Source organism: Podarcis muralis, chromosome 11 (assembly GCF_964188315.1).
Source record: "Podarcis muralis chromosome 11, rPodMur119.hap1.1, whole genome shotgun sequence".
Classification (NCBI taxonomy): domain Eukaryota; kingdom Metazoa; phylum Chordata; class Lepidosauria; order Squamata; family Lacertidae; genus Podarcis; species Podarcis muralis.
The window spans coordinates 11,350,428-11,364,946 of NC_135665.1; the positions used below are offsets into that span (position 1 = coordinate 11,350,428).

Sequence of the window (14,519 nt, forward strand, 5' to 3'; positions counted from 1 at the left end):
ATAAAGTGAGATGAGCACCACAACCTCAGAGTTGGTCTGGTGTCCCTTTACCCTCAAGAGCGTATATGCGTGGACCAGTGTGTTTGCTTCTATTAAACTGCCCAGCATTAGGATTCCAGCTTTTCCCACAGTTCACAACCTCTGCTGCCTTCTATTGTGACTACAACCAATGATTTGTGACAAAATGAGTCTGTGTTTTTAAGTGCCACTAACTTGTATCTCACAAAAGGGAGTGAATCAAAATAAAGAGGGATTCTTGCGCCTCTCTGGGTTAATGCCGCCTTTGTAGGTGACACCAGATCTGAAGTTCTGCCTGCTTAAATTTCCCAAAACACGTCACTCCTCGACGTCGCACCATTACCTTCAACAGTGATGTAGGATATGGAGGTTTTGGTTCCAGCTTTGGAGATCACACGGCAGCAGTATTCCGAATCTTGCACTATAGCATCTTTCACCCAGCTTAGAAGATGCCGTCTTCCATCAGCCAGAGCCTGGGTCTGCTGGCTCACACACGCTTCCATTTTCTGCCCATTTTTCCCCCAAACAAAATATGCATCTCTGGGCCCTGTGGAAAATTGCAGTTGGCTAATTATTATGACAGATGGCACACGAAGTCCTTTTAAAGCAGGCATTGGGAACTGCAGGTGACGAGGCCTCACCTGGACTCCTCGTTTGGTCCATGAGGCCATTTTCTCCCAGACACACCCACCTACCATTCACCTGATGTCACATGATATACTACTACTACTGTCAGGGAACTGCCATCGGAGCTAGAGGCGGAGGGAAGGCTCCAGAGGGATGCTGGAGAGGGTCCCAGTAGGGAGAGAGGCAGCCCATCTACAGGGGAAGGAAATCAGCGTAACACCAGTGGAGAAGGGGGGCAGATGGGGGAATCGGAGAGGAGGCTCCAGGACTCTTCACCAGAGACCAGCGGAGAGAGTACGGGTACTCCGCTGCCCACACCCTCCCTGCGCAGGAGACTTCTGTGCAGGGAGAGTAGGAGGAGACTTGGCGTCAAAGAACTTTTATGCTGGAAAAGGTTCAAGAAACGCCCACTGACGGATTCTGCCAGCGACTGAGACAGCCACGAAGCTTGAGGCTGTCCAGACAGAAAGGGTTCAACCAGGTAACCTAGCCAGGAGTGGCGGCAACTTACACACGAGCAACCCCTAGAACCATTACAACTACTAATTAAATTTATATACCTCCCTATACCCAGGGGTCTCAGGGTGGTTCATAAAATAAAATCCATATATAAAACAACAAAATACGTAATAAAAATAGAAACAACAACCCAATAGCCCCCCCCCAAAAAAAAACACATTTTAAAAGGGCATAGGATGTCAACCAAAGGCCTGGTTAAAAAGGAACGTTCCCTGGGGAGAGCATTCAACAGACGGGGAGCCACTGCAGAGAAGGCCCTTTTTCATGTTGCCACCCTCCGGACCTCTAGAGAAGGCACACGAAGAAGGGCCTCAGAAGATGATCTCAGGGTCCAGGTAGGTTCATAAGGAAAGAGGCAGTTCTTGAGGTATTGCGGTCCTGAGCCATTTAAGGCCTTATAGGTCAAAACCAGCACTTTGAATCGGGCCCAGAAACTAATTGGTAGCCAGTGCAGTCGGACCAGGATCAGTGTAATATGCTCAAACCGTCTTGCTCCGGTGAGCAACCTGGATGCTGAATTCTGCACTGGCTGAAGTTTCCGAACCGTCTTCAGAGGCAGCCCTTTGCAGTAATCTGACCATGAGGTCACCAGAGCATAGTCAACAGTACTTAGGCTATCCCTGTCCAGTTAGGGGTGTAGCTGGGCCACCAGCCGAAGCTGATGGAAAGCACTCCGGGCTAATAATAATAATATAACAACTACTACTTTATTATTTGTGCCCCACCCATCTGACTGGGTTGCTCCAGCCACTCTGGGCGGCTTCCAACACATACAAAAAGATAATAAAACATTGAACATTAAAAACTTCCCAATACAGGGTTGCCTCCAGATGTTTTCTAAAAGTTGTATAGTTCTTTATACATCTGATGGCAGGGCATTCCACAGGGTGGGCGCCACCACTAAGAAGGCCCTCTGCCTGGTTCCCTGTAACCTCACTTCTCGCAGTGAGGGAACCACCAGAAGGCCCTCGGCGCTGGACCTCAGTGTCTGGGCTGAACGATGGGGGTGGAGACGCTCCTTCAGGTATATATAGGCGCAAAGGAACAATGCTGACCCTTGGAGCACACTCCTGTTCGTTCTTTTGCAAGCATAGCTTGTGTTCACTGTCTTTTTCAACAGCTGTGGAACTTTTCCAACTCTCCCTAGGAAATGGAAATGGAAGCGTTTTGCACTTTAGCAAAAACACCCTTTTTTGAACCTGGAAACTCATCTCTTTCTTCCTTTATAATGAGATGCAACACTTCTCCCTTCAAAGCACTGGTCTCTTTTCATGCACTCCTCTTTCATGTGATGCTTTTGGTCCAGCTTGTAAACATACTATCACGTTGCTGTGGCTAGCTATCCTTTTATTTGAGCCCTTTAACTGAGACCATGGCAAGGCCCATTCCGCAGGAGGAGAGCTGCCATGCTTGTGTCAATGAAGCACACTGCACAGATACATAGCAGAATGCCCTGACAACTTGGGAGTCACATGACTGCGTGTGATTCAAGTGTTGTCCGCCAACACAATCTATGGCATTTGCAAGAAATCATGGAGAGAACTTCTCAGATCACATGACATGGAGCAGCAAAGTATCCGGAAGTGCTTTGAACACATAGGCCAAAGTACTCTGTAAACTCCTGCCTAATTGCCCGTTTATAGCAGTAGGTGGAACAGGAAGCTATTGGGGAGATGTGTGCATATACAAGCAGAGGGTTAATACAATCTGCAGATTGGGGTGGGGGGAAGGGGGAAGAATATGAAGAAGATGCTGGACCAAATCCACCGCTCTGCAATTCTAAAGACACTATTATCTCAATATTATTTCCAAAACGTCAGTCTTCTTGGAAGCCGGTCAAAACGTATAATTCACACAACTCATTTTCCAAGCAGGCTACCCAAAAGAAACAATCTGTTCCGATATAGCCTGCAGATAACTTCGGCAACCTACAATCTTTTTGGTGGCTTCCCAATCGTGGACAGGCAATCTGGGGGGTGAGAGAGTAAGTGCTAGCTGCGCTGCTTTGCTCCTTTTCCCGTGATTGTCATTTCAACCTCAGTTATGACCTCAGTAATTGTAATCCACAATTAAACCGGCAGCCCCCGTTTGGATCGCAAGGGTCTCTACAGTCTGTCAAGGAAACAAACAAAACATTTTGAATACTTACGTTCCACTTTATCTCCTCCTCCTGGATGCTTGAAGGATCAAAGAAGTCAAAAGTTATAGGGTGTGTCAATTAAAAGGCACACAAAATAATTAGTACATTGGGATCGATAAGAAGGTATTGAGAAGAATATATGCTGTCAGAATTTTATTTTTTGAAAGTACAGGAATGCACAAAAGGAAAGGAAGAAATAACCTATCTGGAACTCGGAGACTTTGTAAGTGTGTTTTCCAGAGTTTTGCAGGACAGGCACCTTCTCTATAAAAAAGGCCGGCCTATAGCTATTTCCACATGGAATCAGTATCTGACCCAGGAGACAGCTGCCTCAGTGTAAAATTCTATGCAGCTCTGGTGAAAAACAAAGAATTCAAGTGAGTTTGGCCACTTGGTGACTCACTACTAAGAGCTTTCTATCAGGGTTCTGAGTCCATCTTCCACAATATTGTCTACACTGACTGATGGTGGCTCCCTGGGATTTCGGACACGTTGCCTCTCTCTGCCCAAGGACTGAACTTGGGAGCTTTTGCATGCAAAGAAGATGCTCTACAGCGGAACGACAACTCTTCCTCAGGCATAGCCCCCATAAGGAACCCCCACACAGATGCAATTTGGATTTGCAAACCTGCGCACAAGATTAAATCCCATTGGTCACAATGGGACATACCGCTGAGTAGATTTGTATAGGATTATGTTACATTTCTTCCATTCGCTCAAGGCTCTTAATGCAATTATATTTTGCAAGTACACAGCCCCCTACTTATCAGATTTATCATCCTGTTTGCTATTATTCACACAGCGCCATCAACGTAATTGGCATTTCACAAAGCCTCCTAAGTGGGGGAAAGGGGTAGCTGACATGATTCACTCCCTGCCTCCCTTGGTTGAACACTACTTGAGTGTCTGTGCTGTTAAGGCACATTGGGGAAAGGTTCCTCCTCCCTAGGGGTAAACCCTAGGTGCAGGTGGTGCTGTGGTCTAAACCACTGAGCCTCTTGGGCTTGCCAATCAGAAGGTTGGCGGTTGGAATCTGCACAATGGGGTGAGCTCCTATTGTCTGTCCCAGCTTCTGCCAACCTAACAGTTCTAAAGCACACCAGTGCAAGTAGATAAATAGGTGGCAGGAAGGTAAACGGCATTTCCATGCGCTCTGGTTTCTGTCATGGTGTCCCATTGTGCCAGAAGCTACTGTTAGATCCATCTTGAGACCGCTGCCATGGATACCAGCAGCCTTCAAGCAAGCAAACTTGCCTTATTATCGCTCCCTAGCATCCCACTGCCAGAGGATTGCCTCCTTCCATTCACCACTTTGTCTCCTCCAAGCGGAAGAAACCGGGGCAGTGCTGAATATCACATCCATTGCCAGGTGTGTCCTGCTGGAAATAAAAAAGGGCTTTCCCCTTGGCCTGCCTTTATATCCACTCAGCTTCCAAGTGCTTTTGTGACATCACAAGAAACCCACAGCCAATGGCAACAGCTGGGGAGGCATCATCTTCATTGCTTTGAGCCTCACAATGGCAAGAGGACCTATCAGTGATTGTGTGCTTGTTTATTAAGGAAGTGGGTGGAGCTCTGGTCTAAAGCACTGAGCCTCTTGGGCTTCCCAATCAGAAGGTTGGCGGTTTGAATCAGTGTGACGGGGTGAGCTCGCTTTGCTCTGTCCCAGCTCCTGCCAACCTAGCAGTCTGAAAGTACGCCAGTGCAAGTAGATAAATAGATGCCGCTGTGGCAGGAAGGTAAATGGTGTTTCCGTGCACTCTGGTTTCTGTCACGGTGTCCCATTGTGCCAAAAGCAGTTTAGTCATGCTGGTCACATGACCTGGAAAGCTGTCTGCAGACAAATGCTGGCTCCCTCGGCCTGAAAGAGAGATGAGCGCCGCAACCCCATAGTCCCCTTGGACTTGAGAGCACACCTTGCTGGCATTACAGGACAGACGTTCCTTTCTCTGCAAGAGTAACAACCCTGGGAAATCAGACTTCTAAAACACATGTGGAGCCTACAAAAGTGTTCACCCTCCAACCACTGGAGGGGTCAGGTAAGAGCACTCCTCTCCTCTCTCTCTTCCACTTGATGCTAATTGTGTGGTGAAGGCAGCACAAAAAAAACAGCCTCTCTGTGGCAGACGCTCTCTGTTGGGCCTGTGATGTTTGAAAGTATTCACCAGGTGACTCACCCACCCCTGTACACAGTTCCAGGCACATCTGGTATTGCTATGTTTCATCTTGTAACATGATGCAGGTGAGCACTTTAGGATGTTCCAGGCCAGGTCAGAATGCCAGTTCCAGGAAAAGATGTCTTTAGTGGCATCTCTGTTGTACCTATTTTCTCCCTCCACCCCACATCACCCCCTTTAAAGGAACACTATTAAAACCAGCCCCATTGTTGCAGGGCATGGCACTTTCTCTAGCTGAAGCTCTGGCAATATGGCTGGGGGAGGAGAAAGAGACTCAGGCTAAGGAGACTTGTGTACAGTCGTTCCAGCTCTGTTCTGGAAGTCCGTTCAACTTCCAAAATGTTCGGAAACCAAAGCACGGCTTCTGATTGGCTGCAGGAAGCTCCAGAAGCCAACCGGAAGCTGCAGGGGCCCCACTGGACATTCATCTTCCAAAAATAGTTCAGAAACCGGAACAGTCACTTCTGGGTTTGCGGTTTTGGGAGCCAAAACATTCTGGAACTAAGCTGTTCAGAAACCAAGGTACAATTGTACTTGTGGCTGCTGCCACAAGTCCTTTGTGTGCCACAGCTCACCAACTAGACAAGAGACCTGCCAAGTAGATTCTCTCCCCCAGACCCATTTGCCACCTTCATGCGACTGCAAAACATTCCTTTGGAGGTGCTGAGGAAAGCACACTCTAGCAAGCTAACCTACATGGTGAACCAGTGGACATTAATTTCTTGGGAGTCGCCACCAAAGCCCAGTAGCCTCCGCCACTGCACAGCACAAAGCTGTCCTTAGAAGAGAGAACCAATTCACACAACCAAGTTCCCCCCCCAGGTGGTGAATTTCCTCCCACCTGCTGCTGCTAGGCTGACTTGGATTTTGGAAGCCTCAGAAATGTCAAGGTTCATGGAGAACTTTGAATTCCATGTGGATCCAAGTCTAGGGAGACTGAAAAATAAATTAATGAATGACTGCGTGTTGGGGTAACTGGTTAAACCTGTGTATTGTTCCAGGAATCCAAGAAGGCTTGCGGAATACTGAATGCTTGAAGATTATCTACTTCCTGCTACTATTGGGTAATAGTCAATATCAGTTGTACCCACAGCAGACCTGTTGAAAACAATGCCCTTAATTTCAAATATTTTCAGAGGGTCTACTCTGAGTTTAACTAACGGTATTTATTATTATGATTCATATAAAAAGCTTCCTTGGGTTAGTAATAACACTGGACTCAGCAGAAGTGCAGATGAATGAGCCTTCTGCTGTAAAACTCCATGTTTCCAGAAAGTAACTCCTCTTGCCAAAACAAACCCAGCTAAGGTAATATCAAATCACCTAACGAAAGCTTTTCAAGTCAGAATAAACCAAGAGGCGGCCAACGCCATCCTTCAAATTAATTTACTGCCTGTCCTATTTCTGGAGCTAATCTTAGATGAGGTCTCCCTGAAGGTCGCTGAAAATGAGATTATCAAGGATGGAAATCAAGTAGAGAGATGTGAGTAGCGGCGAAGTACGACTGCCAGGTAAGCTGCCAGGAAGAATAAAGAGCTTAGAGAATTGCTGTTGGGCTGCGGAAATCTTCAATTGGGTACCAATTCAGTGACATTAGCTGTGATCACCATTCTGGTGGCACACAAAGGAACATAGGGGCCAGACCAATGGTCCACAGAGCTCAGCGTTGTCTAAAATGACCGTCAGCGGCTATCCAAGGTTTCTCCTGGTCCTACCTGGAGACTGAATGTGGGGTCTTCTGTAAGTGCCATCCCCCAGAGCTATAGCCCCTCCACATGTCAAAACGGAAGACATTTGGGCCAACCTAATAAAAATGCGTCAGGTTCCACTGGTGCTTATCACAGTCCATCAGGGGAAATAATTGAACCAAGACTACCCTATCGCCAATTCCTAATAAAGTTGTCAACAGCAAGAGATTTTAATAACAACTATCTGTCCGTCTGTTGATGTATTATATATTTTGTTTTCTGTCACAAAGGAAATCTGCTAGACGGAGGCTCCAGAAGCATGAAAAGTGCGTATGTGACCACAGTAAAATTTAATCTCGGAAACGAATGCAACATCTGGCACAATTCCCCCATGTTGAGCTTTGCTGTGAGCTGAACGCGTAAGGATTTGAAACGCTATAACTTTGAAGATCCTTTCATGCAAAGCAAGCATTTGCTATGGCTTCTTGTCGCCCAGGCAGGAGGGAGAACTGGCAAGCCATGGCAGATCCCTTAAGTGGTGGGCAGGAAGTGTTTTCCCTGTGATCCTGCAAAGGCATGCCCATATCCAGGTGATGTTTGGGATAATTCATGCAATTGCAGGATAGGCTGCAAGCTGCTGTTCAGAAACCCAGGGAAAGAACTAGAAGGAAGAAATCAGGACCCAAGTTTTTTTAAAGAGAGACTGCAATACCTGAATACCTGTATACCTGAGTCCTGTATACCTGAAGGAGCGTCTCCACCCCCATCGTTCAGCCCGGACACTGAGATCCAGCGCCAAGGGCCTTCTGGCGGTTCCCTCATTGCGAGAAGTGAGGCTACAGGGAACCAGACAGAGAGCCTTCTCGGTAGTGGCGCCCGCCCTGTGGAACGCCCTCCCATCAGATGTCAAAGAGATAAATAATTACCTGACATTCAGAAGACATCTTAAGGCAGCCCTGTTCAGGGAAGTTTTTAATATGTAATGCTGTACTGTTTTTAACACCGATTGGGAGCCGCCCAGAGTGGCTGGGGAAACTCAGCCAGATGGGCGGGGTATAAATAATAAATTATTATTATTATTATATTATGCAATCTCTCTTTAAACGTTTTAAAGGGAAACGTATTAAAGGGAAACGTTTTAAAGGGAAATATTTTAAACTCTCGTTCAGGAAACCCTGCGACTCCGTGGGGAAGAGATGCACAAGCAAACATCCTAATGAACTGGCACAGGAGGCTCTGTGCCTGGCCATGGCTTGAGATAACTGAGGAACATTAAGGGGCTTCTGCCGTGTCAGCTCCTGCCAAATCCAGCACGAGGGGGAGATGGCCTGTGGTCCGCGCTGGATTTCTAATGAGAGATTCTTGGACTCGAGCTTCCCTGGCTGCCCACCTCCAGATGTGCGATGACAGTCTCGGATTGCCGAGCGGGGAGGAAAACACTTTGCACAGCAGATGCTTGCCGGCCGTTTATTGCGCAGGAAATAATGAATGAGCCCAGGCATTAAAAATAGGCTTTGGCCTTGGTCTGTGTGGAATCAGGCACTGGACGAGATTGTATCTCTTTGAGGTAGAACATGGCCAGTATTTCCAGTACAGTGGTACCTCGGGTTACATACGCTTCAGGTTACATAGGCTTCAGGTTACAGACTCCGCTAACCCAGAAATAGTGCTTCAGGTTAAGAACTTTGCTTCAGGGTGAGAACAGAAATCGTGCTCCGGTGGCGCAGCAGCAGCGGGAGGCCCCATTAGCTAAAGTGGTGCTTCAGGTTAAGAACAGTTTCAGGTTAAGAACGGACTTCCGGAACGAATTAAGTTCTTAACCCGAGGTACCACTGTACTAACTTGCTTGTTCTTTTTTTGCTGTTGCAGTTCTGCTGCTGCTCCCCACCCTCCTGATGAACAGCGAGCAGGTCCTTTCGCAGAGTGAGGAACTGTGGGTATCGTATTTCAGAGACTGCCTTGTGAATGCCATCACCATCGTGAGCTGCCACAGTGGGGAAACACGCTCTCTTCCAGATCCTGCACTCAGAATTCCTCACTCTGTGGAAGGGCCACCTCGGTCCCTCCTCATTGAGGAGGTGGGGTGTGTGTGTGTGTGTGTGGCAGAGACCCTTGCCTTGCTGGATAGCTGAAGGCACCAGAAAAAGGTGGAACTGGAGGCTAACAATGAGGCGAGCAAAGGGGTCAAACTTGCTGCCCACGGCCAAAGACAATGGTATCGTTCTGTGGACCCAGGCTCCCTTGTGCCCTTGGCGAAGAGCTGTATTGGCACCTCCAAAGCCGGGAGAGACCATGTTTCCTTTTGTGCTCCACCAGTGACTTCCTCTGCAGCCATTGGGGTTGGGTCTGCTCTGCCCTTCCTCCCCATCTCCTTCGTCAGTCCATCCGTCTGTCTGCTAAACTCCCTCCCTCTGCTGGCTGCTTTCCCTTCTGCCTCCATCCTCCCTCCCTTTTTCCTCTTCCTGCTACTCTTGCCCTCTCTTGCCCTCCACCCACACTTCTAATAGTACCACTGGCCCACTGGGGAGGGGGCCCCACAGGGCTGCTGCGATGGCCAACACCAGCGACTGGATTCCATCACCAAGGCACCCAGAGAAGACTATGTGCCTTGCCCAGCCTCCCAGAGCAGCAGAGTGGCCTGGGGAGCTTGTGGACGTGCTCCTGGCCACTCTTAAGATCTTTTCACCCTTGGCAGGGGCCAACCTACCCGGCCCCTAGGTATGCCCTTGAATCTGCATTCCGATTGGGCCAGTCCTGGCCACCTTCTTCCAAATGGTTATTTATATTCCATGTCAGAAGGTTCCTTCTCTCCAGGAAGTCTATATTTAGAGAAAGAAAAAGAACCAGATAACATGGAATTGGAGGTATGCAAGGCCCACACCAGACCTACAGAGCCTTGATTTTTACAAGAAATGCCACAAGTCCACTATTTTGTCCATCTCACATTCCTAAGAGCAAGAGTTGCAACATCAGATTCTTACACCAGTTCAATGAATCCAGAATTCACAATCCTAGACAGGGACTGAAATGACGACTCCACACAAAGAAGCGAGAGAAAAAATGATCAGAGAAGTGGATTTAGGGGCTAAATTCTCTTTTGAGTCATCTGCCTTACGAGCTGAAACTGATAATTAAAACAGTACGGAAGAGCTTTCTTGAAAACCAGGCAAAGTCAAGAAGTGACTAGTGTGAAGTCTAGGTCACTTGTACCTGCTGAAAAGTATAGTGGTACCTCAGGTTACATACGCTTCAGGCTACATACGCTTCAGGTTACAGACTCTGCTAACCCAGAAATAGTGCTTCAGGTTAAGAACTTCAGGATGAGAACAGAAATCGTGCTCCGGCGGCACGGCAGCAGCAGGAGGCCCCATTAGCTAAAGTGGTGCTTCAGGTTAAGAACAGTTTCAGGTTAAGAACGGACCTCCGGAACGAATGAAGTACTTAACCCGAGGTACCGCTGTAGTTTTGTTTTGTTTTAAGGTGCATTTCACAGGATGAGAAAAGCTTATGGCTACATTTCTGCAAGGAGGAAGACGGCCCCATCAGCAAGTTTCAGACCATGCAGAAGTTCCATTTTAATCTCTGCCTCTTGCTATCCTTTTCGGAATTTTGGCTGAGAATCCTAGCTGATACTGTGTATTCTGAGTAACACCCTATCTTAAAAGAAACAAAATGAAAAAGTAACCTGATTTTGCACAGTGAGCTACTTTGTTCAATTGCTTGTTATTCTGCAAAAAGTAAAGGAGGAATCAGATCTCTCTTGACGATAAGCTGCTTTGTGAATGTTATAAACCACAAGCAAGCCGGGAAGAGTTGCCACAGCCTCGTTCAGGAATGTGAAACTGCACAGATAAATCAGGATAAGAAAACACAAGACTTGAGAAGCAAAGAACTCCGCTGGATCAGATGAAACATCCACCCACAGCCAGCTGCTGCTTCTGGAAGTGTGGAGAGATGGAGGCTAGAAGCTTCCTCCATTTCTTCCCTAGCAACTGATATTTAAGGGCTTGCTGTACCCTCAGAGGACGCCACTGCTTATTTCCTTCCACTGTGAAGACTCTTTAACTCTTCCCTTGTGTTTCCAGTTCTTTTGATCAATTACTGACTTATAACAGGCGTCTGACGTCTTGTCCAAGGTCTGCCAGACTTACTCAGGAGCCTCTATTGAGGGACTTTATCAAAAGCTCGTTTGAAGTCTGTGGATATGGTATCTACTGAATTACCTGCATCTACACATGCTTGGGGGGGACGCGGGTGGCGCTGTGGGTTAAACTACAGAGCCTAGGACTTGCCAATCAGAAGGTCAGCGGTTCGAATCCCCGCGACAGGGTGAGCTCCCGTTGTTCGGTCCCTGCTCCTGCCCACCTAGCAGTTTGAAAGAGCATCCTGCCCACCTAGCAGTTTGAAAGTAGATAAATAGGTACCACTCCAGCGGGAAGGTAAACGGCGTTTCCGTGCGCTGCTCTGGTTCGCCAGAAGCGACTTAGTCATGCTGGCCACATGACCCGGAAGCTGTACGCCAGCTCCATCGGCCAATAAAGCGGCGTGAGCACCGCAAGCCCAGAGTCGTCCACGACTGGACCTAATGGTCAGGGGTCCCTTTACCTTTACACATGCTTGATGCTCTCATAGAAATCCAATGGTTGAAGAGGCAGAACTTCCTCATGCAGAAGTTACTCCAGTTCTTTTTCAGAAGTCTGCTTTCCCAACTCCTCATCCTGACTTACCCCCAAGAACCTGAAAAAGTAGTCTTAAATTGCATACCTTCCAATCTGTGGCAGAGACTGATTTTACTGTCAAACTGAATTATTATTAGAATCTAGTTCTCCAAGGACTCTTTGCTATCTGGGTTTAGAGATTAGTTTTTTAGCCAGTCCACTGGACCAGGTTTTGGGGGTCCCTCAGACAAGTCTATGCAGCCTTTCTCCCTTCAGTTTGCCATTGCTAATGTCTGCTCACTCGCCCAGACAACTAGCTGGTAGACAAGGCGTAGTGAGGAAAATGAGTGTCTGTCACAGATGCTTCCCAATCAACACACTTTGATTTTATTTTTGCTTTCTTACACTTTTACCCATCTTCTTGTTGTTTTTTACGCTGACGTTAATTCTCAATGCAAATCATTTTGGAAAGAAAGGCAGGATGCAAACACTTCAAATAAAATAAAATAAAAACCTTAGTTGTTTTTATGCATGGGTTTATAAATAAAATGTGTATCATGCTCTTTGACCTCAAGGTTCAACAACAGTTGGGACTTGCTGACATCTTGTTGTATGTTAAGAGCAAGAACGCTGCAACAGCTGGTGGCAGAAAATGTGCCCGTTTAGACTTATCTAATCCTTCATTAAACAAATTCACTTAAAATGTAGTTTTGAACAGAGTCTGAACAAGTTTATGGAGGAAATCAGAATTTAAGAGCAAGTTTAGATGTTGCATTTCTCAATTCACGTCGGCAATGCAGGCTGTCAGCCTGTGCTTGGTGTTTATGCCTGCATTGTGCCTACACGAAGGAAGCCCTGCTCCTCTTCTCTGGCTTTTGTAGTCACAGCAGCTGGAGAAAGCACTCAGAAAAGTCTGAAATTGCCGTAGTATCTTAACGCGTCCTTGGCATACTTCTGAAATTGTGCTGCTTCAGAGCAAGACTGGATGTGTATCCTAAGCTACATTTTGCAATTCTTAAAGTTGTGAAATCCAGCTGATGAAGCAAGGGTTTTTGTTCTTCTAAACGAGACCTTGTAGAAATAATTAACTAGATCTCTGGGAAGACAGGGGAGGGGAGGAGAAATACTTTTATTATCAGAAGGGGGAAGAAGGGAAGTACCAACGAAGCAAAGTTGTACCAAACTAAACATAGTACAAAAGCACATCTGATATTTGACGTCAATGGGCCAATTTCAGTACAGTGGTACCTTGGGTTACATACACTTCAGGTTACAGACGCTTCAGGTTACAGACTCCGCTAACCCAGAAATAGTACCTCGGGTTAAGAACTTTGCTTCAGGATGAGAACAGAAATTGTGCTCCGGCGGCGCAGCGGCAGCAGGAGGCCCCATTAGCTAAAGTGGTGCTTCAGGTTAAGAACAGTTTCAGGTTACGAACGGACCTCCGGAATGAATTAAGTATTTAACCCGTGGTACCGCTGTACTGAAATTGGCCCATTGACGTCAAATATCAGATGTGCTTTTGTACTATGTTTAGTTTGGTACAACTTTGGTACCGATCGAAAGGTCGGCGGTTCGAATCCCCGCGGCGGGGTGCGCTCCCGTTGCTCGGTCCCAGCGCCTGCCAACCTAGCAGTTCGAAAGCACCCCCGGGTGCAAGTAGATAAATAGGGACCGCTTACTAGCGGGAAGGTAAACGGCGTTCCGTGTGCTGCGCTGGCTCGCCAGATGCAGCTTGTCACGCTAGCCACGTGACCCGGAAGTGTCTGCGGACAGCGCTGGCCCCCGGCCTCTTGAGTGAGATGGGCGCACAACCCTAGAGTCTGTCAAGACTGGCCCGTACGGGCAGGGGTACCTTTACCTTTACCTTTACCGCTGTACTGTATCTACAAACTGAATCACAAGAAGGAGAATAGCATAGATAAGATGTTTCTTGCCGTGCAGATGCAGAAAAGAGTGTGATCCACACAATATTCAACATTCCCATTGCCCAAGATAAGACTCACACAACCTACTTCCTTTGGTGTGATAGAATCTACAGGTGTTTAAAAAAAATATTTTTAGTAGAGTGTATTATTTTAACTTCCCTTGTGCAACGTCTCAACCCTTGCACAGTCATGAGTTTGCTAGACCCTTAAAAATGTAGTATAAACACCAACAATTAGGAAACACTTGCCTGCGAGCGCTCCAGTTGGAGAACAGCCTTTTCCAAAAGTGCCATGGGCTTTGAAAACACTCAAACTCAGGATGCAAGGGAGAAACGTGCTAAGAGGAAGGCACGCTTGGCAAATCCACACCGTGATCAACTCCCGCCCGGAAACCAGTGTCCCCACTGTGGAAGGACGTGTGGATCCAGAATTGGCCTCCACAGTCACTTACAGACTCATTGTTAAAACCGTGTTTATGGAAGGCAATCTTACTCAGCTACGAGTGATCGCCAAAGAAGAGGAGACCCTGGAAAATCCAGGAAAAGGTGAACCAGGCCGTGGAGAGTCCTGACTTGGGGAAACATCTAACGATTCTAACCATTCTGCAATACCAGTTCCACACACACCATTACACATAGAAAGCATCAAGCAGAACTTCAACAATAGTGTCCATATGCTTATATTGTAGCAGGAAGTGGTAATATGATTGAATCACCATGAGCAAGCAAACAACTGCAAATAGAACCTGGGAGGAGACAAGAAGC

The 14,519-nt window shown here is 47.2% G+C and overlaps 1 protein-coding gene across 3 annotated transcripts in view; it reads right to left on the reverse strand.

Moving 5' to 3' along the window:
* SEMA4D (semaphorin 4D) overlaps window positions 1–14,519 on the reverse strand; it is a 134,717-nt gene that overhangs the window by 2,060 nt on the left and 118,138 nt on the right. For all 3 annotated transcript variants that reach the window (XM_028749559.2, XM_077936052.1, XM_077936053.1), the window contains one exon: window positions 362–565. In XM_028749559.2, coding sequence (XP_028605392.2) covers window positions 362–565 — 204 coding nt within the window. The remainder of the gene's footprint in view (window positions 1–361; window positions 566–14,519) is intronic.